The 17777-nt window shown below is 40.1% G+C and overlaps 1 protein-coding gene across 5 annotated transcripts in view; it reads right to left on the bottom strand.

The window, feature by feature from the left end:
* PHF3 (PHD finger protein 3) overlaps window positions 1-16573 on the bottom strand; it is a 46865-nt gene extending 30292 nt beyond the window's left edge. For 2 of the 5 annotated variants that reach the window (XM_065730858.1, XM_065730859.1), the window contains exon 1: window positions 16417-16571. Coding sequence is in view for 1 of the 5 variants with exons in the window: in XM_065730855.1 (XP_065586927.1) it covers window positions 7422-7665 (244 nt within the window). In the remaining 4 variants the exon portion in view is untranslated. Of the gene's footprint in view, window positions 1-7421; window positions 7691-16416 lie in introns of those variants that run through there. The other 3 variants (XM_065730856.1, XM_065730860.1, XM_065730855.1) reach the window with 2 other exon arrangements.
* Between the last annotated feature and the right edge of the window lie 1204 nt (window positions 16574-17777).

The following is a 17777-nucleotide window of genomic DNA, read 5'->3' as shown; positions in this document are numbered from 1 at the left end:
CTGTCAGGAGCTGAAAGCTAGGAGTTTCTTCAGCTGACAAATTACTGTCACTCATTTAATTTTAACCATCTTATTTATTTACTGCATTGTATTACTTCTGGTTAGAAGAAAAGCATAGTTCTGGAAATGACTGTTGCCTCTTTTCAAGCCTCAAACCTATCTTAACATATTCAAGCAGATATCATACACACGCAGCACAATACTGATAAGCTAGTGTTACTCTACTCATTCCTAAATTACTTATTTACTATAAGCTACACACTGGGAAAAATATGACACTAACTGCCATATCAGACTTTATTTTCCCCTTAATATCTAAGGCTGGCCATTGTCCAACACAGAAACAGAACAAGATGGATCCTTATCTCAACTCAGGATACCCATTCTTGTGTTCTGAAAGATTACATACTTTCAACAGCACCACACTTAGGTGTCTGCCTTATTATAATGACAGTCCTACAAAATTATAGACTCGCAGAATCCTTAGACTTGGAAAGGAGCTTTAAAGGTCATCTAGTTCAACTTCCCTGCAACGAACATGGACATCCACAGCTAGATCAGGTTGCCCAGAGCCTGATACAGCCTCGCCCTGAAAGTCTCCAAAGCTGGGGCATCAGTGCAGCCTGCTGAAAGACCACCCACACCTCCTTCTGATCCTTAATGCAAACTACACTAACTATTGAAGATAACATGACAAATAAAGACTATTCAGACAACTTCTGAAACAGTTCTAGAACAGATTTCACAGCTCACTAAAGCCCTAGATTTCACATTCTTATACAAGTTAATATAATCAAGAACCCTTCTTCATTAACACAAGGGATACACGCAGATTACTACTGACAGTTTGAAATATTAGAATGAAAGTATTTTCATACTTACAAGACTCTGTGCTGCAGCTTTAATTTTATGGAGTGAATTTGAAGCACAGAATCTTGTTTATTTCAAACCACCTGAGCTACAACTCAGTTATTACAGCCATGTGAGGGGGGATGAGGAGCACTCAACATAGAACCCTGCTGGGAAAGGAAAAAGCAACAAAGAACAGTAACAGATACAGGGGAGATGAGAAAACTGAATTATGAAAGGGAAGAGGAGGTAGAGATACAGATTTAGAAAGACGAAATTAATCAAAGCAGACAGAAAGAGGTTATCTTATCAATAAACATCTAGAGATTATCTCAGTACAACGTACCTACAGAAACTAAGAAAGATATGTGATAGAAAATCAAGTAAGAATTAGGAAAATTAAGGAAAAATCTTATCAGAATAGAAAAGGTGGACACTACAATACAACTGAAGAAACTGCAAAGAAGGAAACAAAGGGTCACAGTCAAAAGAACAGCATATAAAAATATTTGCAAATTGAAGTACATTTTCCATGTGTTAAAACAAAACTACGATAAATTCTTCACCAATTAATAATTGAGGAAAACAGGCCTTATTTGATGGAGGAAGGCAAGGAAAGGAGAAGAAAATACTTAAAATATCAGCAACATCTTTGAAATTACCTTCAGCCAAAATCAGACAAATGTTCAGATTTTTGACAAGGTTAAGTTTCGAGTATAGAACTAGAGCTTTTATTTTGTAGATATAAGGACTGATTTTCCTCTGCTTAGCTAATGACATGGAATAACGTCCCACTATTCCTGCTCTGTAATGCTGCTATAGATTCAACCCCACTCTGTGTTCCAAAGAATAAGTAACTCTTCAGAAGGACCAACAGTAGAGAAAATGGATAGTTCATTACCTACAAAAAATAGTATGCAAAAAAAGATTGTCCAAATTCTTAATCTGACACCAATCTCAATTTTATACAGAAAGGTTACCACCTTGGTCACAAGACACTGTGCAGCTTGGAGGAAGGAAGGTAAAAAGGTAAAAATACTGAAACTGCAGCTCATTTTGGGTTGCAATCTAGAAGTTAAATTCAAAATTACTTCCTATGCAAGGAGGAAAAAATTAGATGTATGTTCCATTCTAGGGAAAAGAGCCTGAAGTACCTAAAACATCCAGCCTGCTATTAAAAGGTATTTGTAGTCAGAACAATCACTTTGGCTCCAAACATTTAGTACGTGATCACAATTTTAGCAGCAGTAATGCTGCTTTCAGCAGTACTCATGAACACACAGGCTGTAGCTGGAAAGAGCAGACTACACCTGGAGCAAACCTTTTCCAAGTAGCAGTCCACAGGGACAGGAAAAAAGTGCAACAGTTCCCAATAGCCTTTGCACACTTTCCTACAGGGCCAGTCTTCCACATAATTTATCAGAAATACTTCTGTGATAAGCATACTTAAACAAACTAGTTAAAAGTTTGATTTCATTACACAATGCAGAAACATCACTGTATGTTAGGCAAATCAAATCCCGTTCACCCTACTACATATGTAATACACACATAATACATCAAATTGCTCCCATGAATGATGTCCTGAAGAACTACAGAATTATGAGAGCTAAAAGAAACCCATTTGGTATGAACACCGCTGATTTAGTTCCATTATGCATTCATTTATACGCACACAATCATACTCAGCAACACAAGACGACAATCCCCATTCTGCAGCTGTTGACTGCAAGTCAACATCTTTGCAGCTTGGTGGCAAATCACCGTGTTACCTGCAATGAGATGAAACCATATGATCTCAGCTATGAGGGGTTTCAGTCTGATCTGCTGAGCTCACAAACTTACAACATCAGTGGATAAATTTCCATATATCTTACAGCAAGAAATAACAGATCACTGAACTACGGAACAAGACTGAAAAACACGTTGCTCTAAAGAGAGATGTCATATCATAAACTTCATGTTTTCCACTTCTGATTAAAGAAAAATAAGAAGGAAAAACAATACATAAAGAACCTACCACATCACACATTATCTAAACATGAAGGAAAACTGGGAGCTATTCCACATAATCTACCTGCACTCATTATTTCATTTTTGGGAAAACTAACACATTCTTACCATACAGATGAACAGAAACAGAAACACACCTAGGTGTACTCTATACCATGTACTGAGGCTTTCAAGAATAAAATGAAACACTCATTTCATCAAATTCTGTCTTTTAACTGGCAAAGACAGCAGTTTATCAATTCCTAGTGACACTAGGTCTTAGTGCCAATACCTACTTCAGTAGGTCACAGTAAGCAACTTCCATTACTACTAAGCTCCCAAGAACCACAGTGAGGACTAAAGTTTTCCAACAGGCTGTACCTTGATTATTAAAAAAATTTCCTAAGCGTGCCATAGAAACAGGTATCTGCTTCATTTAATCTCTCAAACCAGTGACCTAACTACATCTTCACTGTTTAGCAGTCACTTTTCAGACATATCCTAAAAGGACTTCAGCATAACAAATGCTAATTTCTAGTTTATAAAAAAGTAATGAAATTTACTTCCATTTCTACTCAAAGTCATTAGCAGGCCTGGAAAGGATCTTTTCCCCTCCAAACATCCAACCATTCAATCAACACTAAACAAGACAATCCCATTCCAATACTTTGTGGTAACTACACAGCAGTCACAGAGTGGATTAGGATCAATAATGCCTCTAATTGAGCATCAACAAAAGAATTTAGATTCAGCACAATCCGGATTCAGGACAAGGCAGTGACAAAGTTCCTCCTTTTAATACCCAGGCAACAGATATCCTCATGCCCCCTTGGTACGTGTCAGACACTGGTACTGCTGACTATGATGCTACTACTCTTCCCACAAGAATCACATATAAATCTGATCTACGGAATAATTTGAGCATTTTCTGTGGAAATTACACTAACAAGCAGTGACTGGAAATTAAAACTAAATTGAAGTAGCTCTGTTTTAGAGACAAGCACTTAAACTGTTTACAGGACATTCAGCCAAGATGCTATCAGCATCCATCACATACAGTTAAATCATCACCTTTAAAAGAGCTCAGCAGCAACAGAAAGGTTATTCCAGGTGAATGGAATGCAATATAAACACAGAAGCTGAGCAAGACTCAGTGTTCAACGTTGGTAAGTAATAACTTTGTACTGGGTCTGTAAATAACGCTTATCAAGAACTGATGCCAACCCAACAGTAAGCAAAAGGGCAGAATGCAGACCCATAACTGAAACCAGTGGAAAAAAAAAGTTACACATTTGTTAAGTGGTTCCACAGGCCTGACACCTGCTCTTCTCAAAGCTCTTATCACAGAAATGTACTCAACCTCAGCTATAAAGATACAGAATCATAGAATCATCGAGATTGGAAAGCACCTTCAGGATTAGTATGTCCAACTATCAAACTGACCCATGAAGTCCCACCAATAAACAACGTCCCTTAGAGCCGTGTCCACATATCTCTTAAATAACCTTCAGCAAAGAGGACTTCTACCACTGCCCTGAGCAGCCTCTTCCAATGCTTCACCACCTCATCAGTGAAGAAACTTTCTAAAAATGTCCAACCAATCTCCTCTGGCAAATCCTGAGAGCCTTTCCTTGGTTGCTATTATTTGCCATCCAAGAAAGGAGACTGAGAAACTTCTTGCCCCAACCTCTTCTCGGGCAGTTGTAGATAAGGACTTCCCTCAGCCTTCCCTTCTCCATGCTAACCAATGCCAGTTCCCTCAGTCACTCCTCATAACTCCTTGTTTTCTAGCGCCTTCACCAGCTTTGTTACTCTTCTACATACTTGCTCGAGTAAGTCAGTGCTCTTGTAGTGAAGTGGTAGAACAACTTCTACTTTAAGTCAGCATTTCACCTTGTGCATAGGTTTATAAATAGTCTAAAACTCAGCTCAAATTAAGCTCTCACGTATTAGTAAGCTATGCCTTCTGCTCCTTCAATTTATCTGAGACCTAATCCCACATCACCCAAATCACCTCAGTCCAACTATTTATACTTTTATCTCTTCAGCTTGCTCAGAGCAACAGAACAAAGCGTGGCATTTTCACCACTTAAAAAAAAAACCCACAAATATAGAGAACATTCTCTGCTATTCAGAGACCAGTAAGCATATTAAACCTGCCCTTTGCTGTACTTCAGAGCTGATCATTTTCACAAACATTTTGCTCTCTCTTAAATTGTTCCATGATATAGGATTTTTAAAATACTGTTTCAAAGTCTAAAATAAATTGCAAAAAAATAAACTCCTGCCTTTGAAAAAAAACTAAAAACATCTTCAGGACTAAAAACAAAATTCCCTGAAGAATTCAAATAAAGAAATATCATTATCTAACTTTTTTAGCCTAAAACACCACAAACCCTCCCCCAGCACTATTTCCAAGGTTGTGCCCTGGTTAACAAATTGATACAGAAAAATATTACAACAAAATTATCTTAAGGAAAAGATAAGTGAAGAGTCAATAAACCACTATTCTCTAAACACACTGCTTAATTCATTATAGAATAAATTCATACAAAAACCCTACACAGGAAAAAAACACTTAAAAGCTGCATGGATCAGAGGATAGCAAGTTACCATTCTGCATGGCAGATCACAGACCTAAGTGAAGATCTTTAAGTATAGGCAAATTTAGTGGGGAAAACTATGTTTGTTTGTTTTTCCAGATGTTGGAAATGTTCCAACACTTTTTTTTTCCTAAATGGTCGAGTAGAAATGAGCTTTCATGCACATAGTCTGGAAAAGGGCACTATCATTTACAACTGAATTCTTAATGGCAGACCAGGTAGATTGCCTTAAATCACCAAGGCTCAGACAAACTAAATAAGTCCTGAGGAATAAAGACAAGTGAAGAAAAATTGCTTCGAACCAATAACTGTTCTTCTTTACTAAAACAACAAAACATCACAACTAACAACAGCAACAATACTGAGGTCCCACCAACTCAGAATAAAGACAGTTCTTAGGAAGATCTATAAGAACAAGCAACAGCAAGAACATTCTTTCAGATCCCTACTACATTAATTCCCAATTGTATGCCTTCATTTACATACTGAAATGCGATTGTACTCTTGCTTTCAGTCTTAATAAATAAATAAATATACTGAATTAAAGAATTAAGCACAAGTTAAGTCAGTTTTGATTCCCTACAGCCTGAAAGAGTAGCCACAATTAAACGAGTTAACTCACTTATTTAAAAGGATAACAAGCTTAAAAATTGATGTTAAAAGACAGATGTGATTATTTAAACATCAGTAGTACTAATTATTCCATTGCTCATCACTTTGAGGAGAAATATTTAGCTAGTGTGCCGTAAAGCCCCCGAATATCTTCCTGTAACTTCCAAAACATCCAGCTGTATTCTGAGTGAATGAAAAAAATTTAAAAGCTGGTTAGGTTTACAAAATAATGGCAGAGATATGCCAATATGAAACCAGGAAGAAACATCATAGAGTAAAATTGGTTTCAATGTGCAGATGCATGATAAAAACGATTCAATGCTTTTTGGTAGGTTAAAGACGAAAAAGTATAAGGACACCAACTATTACAAGAGGAAATAGAAGTATTAAAGATGTTATCAAATCATACTGTACTAAAGCAGTAAAAGACCAAAAGTCCTCTTTTGGTTCTGTAGCTCACTGTGTCACTGTTTCAATCAGTAGCAACTTCAATTTACAGAAATTAATCTCTATGCCACAACAGCACTCAAACTAATGAAGGTGAGAATTTAGTCAGTTTGTAGAAACAAAATATACTGGGAAAAGGTCAAGATTCTCAGAAATAGTTCATATAAGTTAATAGAAAAAAAGTCAGTATGATCTGTACTAATTTACAACACTTTTCAACAACGAACCTAAAAAAAAAATTCAAAACTTCCAGTCACATTAGAAAATCCTACTATTTACAATATAAGTCCTTTTAGAATGTAATTTTCTCCCATCCCTTCTGCAAAATTAGAAGAGTTTTCTCCAATCTCTCAAAACTGCCCCATAACTCCCAACACGATTTTTATTTAAAACTTTGTTGTAAACTGTTTCCAAATCAGGTGTTCCCAAACAACAACCAAAAGCTGTATTACTGTTCCAACGTTTTGCTTGAAGACAGCCAGAACATAACACTCAGTATCAACTCAGAAGTAGAACTTCCAGCACTGACAAAGTAACCCTGACATCAGAGAAGCAATCCGATTCACCTCAAATGCTCCTATTGTTCATCTCAAACTATCACACTTCTGAGAACACCTAGTAACTCCACTAAGCAGGCACAGTTGTGATTTCCTTAACATAACAATTTTAACTGTGATTCACACGCACTCAAGTCAAAGCCTAATTTACTTCTGATCCAGATTGGGAGCTTTACCCATCCTTGTATGACCAGATTAAAAAGGACCGCATGTTGTACATGCAAAGCATGTAAACAGCACAACAAGAGGGGCATGGAAGAGACAGAAATCCCAAGTTACTGTTTCTACATTATGGTAAAAGGATTGGCACTAAAGTATTACTGTATTTTAAACTGTAATCTTAAAAAATTGTAAGATTTACCTGTTGAACAAGGCATCTGGAAATTGGGATCATTGCTATCCAAAACAGGCAAACAGAACTGGGCACTTGCAGATCCTAGCATAGGATCCTTATCGCTGAGCATGTTCTTCAGCGAATCCTCTAAGACATTCTGACTTGTACTAAAGTCCTCACAGACTTCATTCTCCAGGTTGGATCCTAGAAATAGGGCATCATCTAAGTGTTCAGTAGGAATTAAATGGTTAAATGTATCAACTATATCCATGAAGAGTCCTGTGTGTCTTTCAGCCCTATAGAAAGACAAGAAAAATATCATAAGAAAATAAGCTACAAATTATGAAACACCTAAGAAACTAGTAAATTCTTTCTGCTGTGTTAAGAATTCTTAATGTATTTCAAAATTACTAAAAAAAATCTGCTTATGGCTTATTACAGCTTGCAGCATATCTAAAATCATTTCTCTTTCTAGCTATCTCAAAAAGAAACTGTATGCTAAGTTACTACTAGCTCTTCTATCAACATCAGAGTGCTGCCACTTTTACAGGGTGCTTATAACAAGGTTAAAGCGAAACATCTCTCTCCAAGTTGTCTAACCCTTAAAGAACTGCGGTGCAGGGGGTGCTGTGGAATCTGGTTAGTAGACTGTGAGTGCACATCTTTGTCCCTCTGTAAGTGCAAAGTTGTGGTCAGCTTCTGCCAACACCAGTAAAGCTGAGAAAGCTCAGGAGCACGGACCTGGGCCCATCACTGAGAGAGAAAGATTACATTCCCACTCACACAGGAACTACCAAATACCTCAAAGCAAGCAACTATTTTTAGGCAATGGAGTCTTTACCCCACTATTTTTCACTTAGTATATTAAAATTATGTTATAAAGGTCTTACATGAAAATTTAACCCCAACCAACTACATGAAAACTGCCAGATGGCCTCAGAAGGGAAAGAATTGTTTTACAAACTTCAGTTTTGACAAAGTTTAGGTAAGACCTAAGTAACTGCAATCAAAGATTGTACCTACAATTTACAAGAAGCAATTCTCAATTTCCCATATTCTTGGTGATGTAGGAGAATTGTCACTGTTTCAGCAGAGATTCATCTGATAAAAACGGACAGCTACATGCCAGAACAAAAAAAAAAGTCAACAACACGCTCTTCTGGAAGTTTAGCATAAATACATACTTCAAGTGCAGATTGATCATTGTAACAAATACCATAATTTTTAGACATATGGGAGATGGAGTAGAGTCTAACAATATCTGGAAAGCCTGGGAGACCAATTTTGCCACACACAAAACTGTCCATGCTTCTGGAAACAGGAAAAGGGCATATACTCTCCCGCTCCTTTCTTTATCAGCTGCCACCTCCCACTCAGCAGGCAGGATTTGATCTTTTGAATGAATGCATTAATGAAAGGAAAAGGAGAAAAGTGAGATTTACAGTTTGAAGCACTTGAATTCATTTCTAGATTCCTATTCCTGGAACCCACCACAAAGGACAACAATCTACTTATGTTTACTGCAGCAGAAAGTATAGGAAAGTACCCTTTCTGCTGTAGTATATATATATGTATATAAACTGAGTTATTTCCATTTTAATGATCAAGGAGCTCAATCCAAGACATAGATGTACTTAAAACTGTCTTGCTAACATTTCAAAACTATTTTAAAAACACATTTAATTTCACAAATTTACAAAAACTGCATGTAAGCATGAAAAATACCTGTTTTTATCTATATAATTAAAAAACATGACAGACTTCTTTCATTCTCCCATAAGTCAGAAAACAATGGTCAGGTACTGAACGATGCCTTCACAGAACATGATGCCATTTGAGATATTTACACACTAAGCACGACAAAAGGTAGTCTAACACACAACTGCAACTGAACTGGCAGCCAAAAGAAAAATTCAGGCCAAATCAGGTGCTTTTACATAATAAAGCAGCAGTTTTACAGAAAGAACACTGTAATTTGAAAATTCTGTACACAAAAAAAAATTGATTTTTTATTAAGCAGTGCATCTATGCATACAGCACATCAACAAGCATCTACAGCAATCCATACTCTTTTCCAGAGTTCACAAAATGATTTCCAAGTTTGGCAACAAGCAAAGCTAATTACAACTGAGGATGTGCTGTGCTGTACTGTACAATCTCTTCTATTATGCAACATAGCTACAACAATTTATACTGCACAGAGTGAACTACAAGAGCTGGAGCTGCTCCAAGTAGGAAAATAATTATCATTGCCACAATTGGAACTTTAAAACATCCTCCAGTAATGACAGGTTGTTGTTTTGAACACTTGCATCACACACGCATATGAGTAAGAGACAGTATAAAATGATGGCAAACTGTCACCAACAAGTGCCAATGACAGTTTGTAATTGATGTATGAAAACTTTTCTACCTAAGATTAAATATAAAGGAGCAGCAGAGATTTTGAATATACTCAGAATGATGGTTGACTGCTTTCTCCTCTACAGGAAGAGAAAATCTATATAATAATAATTGAAAAACTTCTGCTACCAAGGAGGTGTCGTCCACTTCATGAATAGCAGTTTTATGTAACAAAAGCCCTGGTAGAATTGTAGTTCCTGCTACCAAAAATGGCTTATGACAAATTAATCTCTTTTCAGCTACAGGATAAGAGACGGGGGGGGGGGAAGAATACCTACAAGTATTTCAAGGCCACCATGCAGCTACTCAAACACAAAATAATTGTCAAAACATCCACAGTATAATGGCCACAGTCATCTTCGGTGACATCTAGCTACTTATTGAGAGAATCCAAGAGAAATTTTATTAAGAAATTTGTTTCTGAAGTATGACTCTACGATCAAGTAGAAGTTTTATCCAAATTTTGCCATTAAATCATCACTGCAAGGTTACAAGCAAAGTGGTTTCACACAGAAGTCCCACCACCACCAAATCTAATAAGATTAAAAAAAATGATGTTCTACAACTGCTAAGACAGACCCATGTTTTGAAAAAGTACTTCTATCATCACTAGATCAATCATCACGTGAGGTGTAGAACCTGTGGGGACCAACTACAAAAGCTTTACATACTTCTTGATAGACAAGATTTAAAAACATCTGGAAAACTTTCTTCTGTCTTCTGCACAAATTGTATTTTACATTTAAGCATATAATGTTCCTGTATTTTTAATAACTGCCTATTTAAAATGAGTCTGGTTTATGAAGTCCCCAGAATTCAGACATCAGAATACAATATTTCTACAAAGAAAAAAAAAATTGAGATTAGGGACAGGAAAAAAAAATCTGAAAAACTAACCAAAGAAAGGGAAAAAAGCTAACTCTGCTTAGTCAGGATACTCAAAATCCTAGACGTTGGAGATCCCATCCACTTTATTGATTTACCTGACTCGGTAAATCTGAAGCTGCTGAAGACAACATAGTGACATTATGTTTCTTTCCATTTTATTTATCTTTATTTCTGAATAGACCTTTTCAATTCACTGAACTTGGCTGATGCTTGATGCTCTTAAAAGGTTTTTTAAATCTAGTTATTGACTGGACTGATGTTAGAAACGTGGCAACATTGAAAACAGGCAACTTGGTCTGTTGTCCTGTAAACACCTTCCTTCAGCTTATCCACACCAAATAACCAGAGCAAGACTGGTCTAAACAGCAGTTAAACTCTGTAAAAGACTCACATAACATTTATTTCTAAAATCAGTAGTGTTGAAAATACTGGCCAGAAAAGTGTATAAATGGAACAGAGCTATTTGGATAAACTGTCTCTTAGATATCAAATCAAATGCAAAAAACTGATACCACATCATCACAGATAGCAGAAAATGATAAGAGCAGCCTTCCAAGAAAATAGAAGGAAAACAAACCAGAACTGACACGGAATTAGCTAAGCGTACATGTAATCTAAAGAATCCCTCTTCTGAGTGTTTCTGTAATCGCTGTACCTGAAGAGACCACTGAGCACATCAGATGTCTCTCCTCTGAGGTGTCGAACGACCTCAAGTGTCCCCCATACTTTTAACTCATTCATCAATCAGCATCACTTCAGAGTGCTGATGCTGAGAACAGGCATATTTTACTTACTCTCCTACTTCCATGCATACTTAATGTTAACAATGCCTAGTTGATGCGTTACCAATGCTAAGTTGTCATGTGCCCATGTTTTCAACATCAGAAGCAATATTTAGCCTTACACTGTTTATGGTTAACGCAACACCAAAAACCATGAGTGAGTGAGACCCATGTTCTCCACAGAAAAACAGGTTCTAGCCAACAGCTCACAACCTAAACACATCATGGGATAAAAAGGAAATCAATATTAGGCAATACATTACTGGCACAGCTAGTAACTAAACTGGACCTTTACAGCTCCCACACCAATCTGCTTTCTACTCTGGTTCGTAGCATCTTAAATCCCACCACAGAGGGCAATCTTCAAAGAATAAGAAACAGAAATGAGAAAGTGTTTTTTGCAGGAAATTTTGGTTTATGAACATCTGAGTTCAGATTTACTACATAAAATATCAGCACTCTTTATCAAAAAGAAAACAAACAAGAAAACTGACACAAACCTCAGAGGGAATGTAGTTTGCTAAGCTTTGGCCTTTGAGAATAATCAGATTTGATCCCTTGCTAATTTACCAAGCTCTCATCAAACAGAACACCATCAAAGACATGTCTAACAGCAACATGCAGTCAAAAGGTATGTCTGAAACATAGGATTGCTGGATAGCAGGTACACTGATAAAGCTGTATGCCAGAAACATCATCCCGTAAGTATCTATCCCTTTCAGTGAACAGAAAATAAATTTCAAACAATGGAATTAAGCTAAAAGAGAAAGAAATGCAGAAAAGACAGAGAAAAATATCTTCCTAATTATACAAAATCAAATTATATCACATATAACAAAATTAATAGACCTCCTTCGAACAGAATAACCGCTCTCCAAAAAAAAAAAACGTTTTTGCACTCTAGCTGTTAGAAGAGGAACAAAGTACTGCTCTAGAAGTTGCATCCTGTCACATAACTTAATTGGGATATCCCTCAAATGTATGTCATAAAGCAGACTTCTTCCCTTTGCTGGACCACCCCCATCAGTGAATACTGCTGACTCTCACAAAGTTTAAGAATAAAGATCTTACTTCTTTATATTACTCACAGAGACATTACGCATCTCTTTGTACACCATTAGAATTTATAAGCTCACTAAGAAGAAATATTCCCCTGAAAACAAAAAGCCAGAGACTGATTACTTTTCACAGAATGACAGAATTGTAGGAGTTGGAAAGAACCTCCAGAGGTCTCCTTTACCATAACTACTGCAATATTCTTCCACTTCTTTTTTTTCCACTCTTAAATTCATTAATGATTGCCTATCATAGAATGGCTTGAGTTGGAAGGGACCTAAAGGATCATCAAGTTCCAACTCTCCAACCACAGGCAGGAGTTGTCAGCCACTAGATCAAGTACTAGATTGAGTTGCTCAAGGCTCCATCCAACCTGGCCTTAAATACCTTCAGAGGCAGGGTATTCACAGTCTCTCTGGGCATTCTGTTCCAGCACCTCATCACTCTCAGTGAAAAGTTTCCTCCAACATCTAATCTAAATCTCCCTTCTTTTAGTTTGAAAACATTCCCCCTTGTCCTATCACTATCTACCCATGTAAAAAGTTGACTTCACTCTTGCTTATAAACTCCCTTTAAATACTGGAAGACTGCAATGAGGTGTCCTTGCAGCCTTCTCTTTTCCACAGTGAACAAGCCCAGTTTCTCTAGTCTATCTTCATAGGAGAGGTGCTACCCCCCTATGACCATCTTCATGGTCCTCCTTTGGACCCTTCCCAAAAGTTCCACATCTTTCCTGCGTTGGGGGCCCCAGACCTGGATGCAGTACTTCAGATAGGGCTTCATGAGGGCAGAGTACATGGGGACAGTCACCTCCCTCACCCTGCTGGCCACTCCTCTTTTGATGGAGCCTCAGATACCACTGGCTTTCTGGGCTGCAAAGGTACACTGCTGGCTCCTGTTCAGTTTTTCATCAACCAGGACCCCTAAGCCCATCTCAGCAGGGCAGCTCTCAAGGAGTTCTTCTCCCACTTTGCACACATACTACCTCAATCCAAGTGCAAAACCTTGCACCTTGCTCTGTTGAACCTCATAAAGTTCACAAGGGCCCACCTTCTGAATTTATCACAGCGACCAAGGTAGTTTAAGTTTGAACACTGATTAAGCGTTAAGCTTTGTAATGAATTACATTAACTGCTTGTCAGCTGTCCCAGACAGAGCAACTTCATTCCTATCACTTGCTGAATTTCTCATTCTCTCTGATATAATTCATTTGGAAACATATCTAAGAACTAGGAGTCTCAGAAATGGATGCAGAGTGGTGAAGCCTAATAAGATTTTTCACGGAAACATAGCATTCTCCATGAGGACACAGATACCATTCAGATGCATGTCACAAGCTGTACATATTTCTCACTTTGCTGCTAAACAACAAACACTCATATCCTCTTCACTGCACTTTGTCATCTCTGTTTTCAAATACTACATTTCAGAATTATTCCCTTACCTATAAAACGTATCTGACATGACAGACAAGACAATGAAATGTTATTACTTTCTAGAAATAATTTCTCTTAACATTTTTAGGACTTGGATTTAATAATACTGATGTTGTCCAGGGAAAATTAAATTTAAAAAATTGAAGACTTTCAGTAAGTTAACAGCTAATATGGTTCCACCTAGCATACATATCTGCTCAGCCCTTCACACATGAATAGCATTTACTCCATGAAAGAGAAAAGCCAGGCACTCCAAAGAGGTCACAGAAGTACAGCAGACAGTTATTGCACACTTTCTTGAGCTTTTATTTCCTTAAGAGACACCTTAACTTTAGAACTCATTCTATGTTGTGATAACTACACTGAATTAAATTTAGATAAAATGATTAAGTTCCGCACAAATATGCATGGAAACTTCTTCACAGTGAGGGTGACAGAGCACTGGCACAGCTGCACAGAGAGGTGGTGTAGTCTCCTTCTCTGGAGACGTTCAAGACCTGCCTGGACAACTACCTGGGCAGCCTGAGCTAGGGAGCTGCTTTGGCAGCAGGGTTGGACTCGATCTCTAGAGGTCCCTTTCAACCCCTACAATTCTTTGATTCTGTGATGTGGAGTTTTAGATGCCCTTTCAGCTCCTTAAAATTCACAAGGGTTTACAAATGCAACATACTCAAAAATTAAAAAAATAAAGTTGAATAACAGACAATGATTGATCGAAAACAGCTAAACATTTTGACGCCCATATTTATATGTATAATCTTCAAAGAAAGACCAGAAAGTAGAAGAAAAATCTTTATAGTGAAGCAAGAAGAGAGCCAACCACAGTTCTGCTGCAAGCTACAAACTAAGCATTAAGACCATTCAAGCTAAACTGTTTACAATTATCAAATATTATCTTACCGTATTTCCTCAGTTTTGTGATGTTAGTACCAACTGTAAATGTACAGATCACCTAACAAATTAACAGCCATCTAAAGGATGCTGCAACAAGAATTCATACATTGCACCTGTTGTCATTCCATGTTCCTACATTCCCTTAACCACTTTTGTACTTCATTCTGATTGCTATTTCTACTAATTCATCCTACAATAAGCAGTGCTTCTCCCCCAGTCACAGAACCATAAGGGTTAGAAGGGACCTCTGGGGATCAGCTACCCCAACTCCCTACTGAAGCATGTTCCCTACAGCAGGTGACACAGGAAAGCAACCAAGTGGACTCTGAATACAGCTGCTCACTGCATGGCTACATCTCCACCATACAAAGAGCACTGAAGGAAAGTGTATTAACACTGAAGTGATGGCTCTCCTAAAAAGTGATGCATATTGGGTATCACAAAATCGCAGGGGTTGGAGGGACCTCCAGAGACTGAGTTCAACTCCCTGCCAAAGCAGGTTCCCTACACCAGGTTGCAAAGGTAGGCGCATCCAGGCAGGTCTTGCATACCTGAAGAGGAGATTCCACAACCCCCCTGTGCAGCCTGTGCCAGTGCTCTGTCACCCTCACCATAAAGAAGTTCTTGCACATATTCGTGCGGAACCTCCCGTGCTGCAGTTTCTGTCCATTCCCCCTTGTCCTGTCTCCACACACTTCCAAAGAGCCTGGCCTCTCCACTTTGCCCCCTACACCTCAAGATATTTATAAACCTGGATCAAGTCAGGTCAGATCTATGCTTCAGTACTACAAAGGAAACGTGGACACCTTGCCTCAGGAAGGCCATACCATTCAGAATCAGGATCCGGAAATGCCATCAGGCCACAGCCTCCCCCGGGCACCCCGGATGCCCATACTTTGTGCCACACTTCCTAGAGCGAGTACAGTACACAACAGTTAAACACGGGAATTGCTGATGTCGCTAAGAACGAGGAACGGGAGGAGGAGCCCGCAGCAGGTCAGACCAATAGCAGAGGCACAGCTGGTTCTAAACTGGCGTTTGTTCGCCAGGTTTGCGTAGGGCAAGAAGGCAGCACAGGTGAAGATAGACAAGAGCCGTGAAGGGTGAAAGCTTCGCCCACGTGAGGCAGCGCACGGCAGACAGGAGCGGCAGCAGCACGGCTGGGGGCACGGGGCAGACAAGCAGGCCGCCGCATGCGCGGGCAGCCAGGGCCGCGTTCCGCGGAGCCCGGCCGCGGTCGGCCAAGGGCCCGCGGCCTCCGCAAGGTCATCGCCGGCGAAGCGGGGCCGGGAGCTCCCGCCAGGTCTGCGGGCCGCCTCCCCGGGGCGGAGGAAGGCCACCGTCGGCGCCGCCTCTGCGCCCGGCCCGCGCACCGCGGCCCCCTCCGTACGGCGGAAGCGGGCCTCGGCCCGCCCGGCCCCGGCCGCGACGCCGGGCCCCGCCAACGTGCCAGGCCGCGGCCTCGCCTCACCGGGCCCCGGCCGCCCGCCACACCCCAAGGCGGCGGGTCGAGGCCGCGCCGCGCTCCCTTCGCCCTGCCGCGGCCCGGCGGAGGTCACTCACCCTGCTCCGCCGCCCGGCGCTGCCCCGCAGGAAAGACGCGGCGGCCGCCGTGAAGAGAAAGAGGGCGGCCTGCGGGAGCGGGGCTCCCCGAGCCGCGGGTGGTCCCGTCCCGGCCTGACGCGCCTGGCTGGGGCTGGGCAGGGCTGGCGGTGCCGGCCGCGTGCCCGCTTCCCGTAAGCGCGCCCCCGCGGCGTCAGGCGAGCGGCGCCGTGCCGGGCCCGGCCGCTCACGTGACGGCGCTGTTTACGGGGAGGCGGTGCCGCGCTGCGCAGGCGCGGGGCACGGTCCGGCCCGAGCGGCCTGTGTGCTCGGTGTGACCTAGAGGTGGTCCGGCGCTGCTTCGTGTCCCGTCACCCCTGTCACGTTCCGAGCTGAATCACACTCAGAACTACCTTCTGAGTGACAGTTTCTTTACACTGTCTTGGCGTCATCTTCTACTAATAATATGCAAATATTAAGCTATCAGCACAAAAGGAACGGATTGGAGAAGAGGTTGACATAGATTGGTTTGCCATCTTCCCTTATTCTCAGTTCTGCTTTGAGCCTCTGAGATGGATGTCGTGAAGAACCTGCTCTGGCTCCGTTAAGGCTGAAATTCGCAGCATTTTTCTCTAGTCACCATCACCAAAGGTGCTGTCACACGGTGCACGTTTTCAGCCACCACACAGATTAGTTGCAAGGAGACAAAGACCTTTCTTGCAAAGCATGGTCTTAAACCCAGATGCCTCTCTCTGTCCTTCTTAGATCATCTTTTATCACCGCAAGTTTATTTTTCAAACTATCCATCTGTGCTTTTCCAGTTTCAGAAGTTCTCTCTCCAAGGCAGGCACCTACTTTAAAAAATACTGCTACCTCTCAATGGCATAGCACTAAGCTACTGAATTTATGGCACTAATTTCTCCACAGGCTTTCAACAGGGTGCTAATACTTTGATATATTATTAAGATTGTACTAAGAAATTACTGTCTGAAGTGAAATTCCCTTTAGCACATATGCATCACAGTTTCCTTTTGATCGCATTACTTTAGATGCAAACACCATCAAAGCATTACTAGCATTCTGATCACTATTCATTGCCATACTCTGTTTTTTTTCACACTTTGCAAACTTACCCAACTCCCATGACCTTTGTCACTGCAGTAGAGTTCATATACTTCTCCTTTAGCAATGACGTTCAAATACAGTGACCTTTCCATCTGTAGTACTTATATTGTGGTTTTATTTAACATAAACAAAGTATTAATTAAAAAAAAAACCACCACCACAAAGGACAATTAAATAGGTATTACGGACAACTTTGTATACAATGGCATGTCAGTGACACACAACTACAGCTGCACCATCTGCTATCTTTCCCAGCA

Source organism: Cyrtonyx montezumae, unplaced genomic scaffold, assembly GCF_038088225.1.
Source record: "Cyrtonyx montezumae isolate F1298 unplaced genomic scaffold, pur_monq_1.0 scaffold_13, whole genome shotgun sequence".
Classification (NCBI taxonomy): Eukaryota; Metazoa; Chordata; class Aves; order Galliformes; family Odontophoridae; genus Cyrtonyx; species Cyrtonyx montezumae.
The sequence above is the reverse complement of the archived record's forward strand: the minus strand, read 5'-3'. Positions and strand labels throughout refer to the sequence as shown.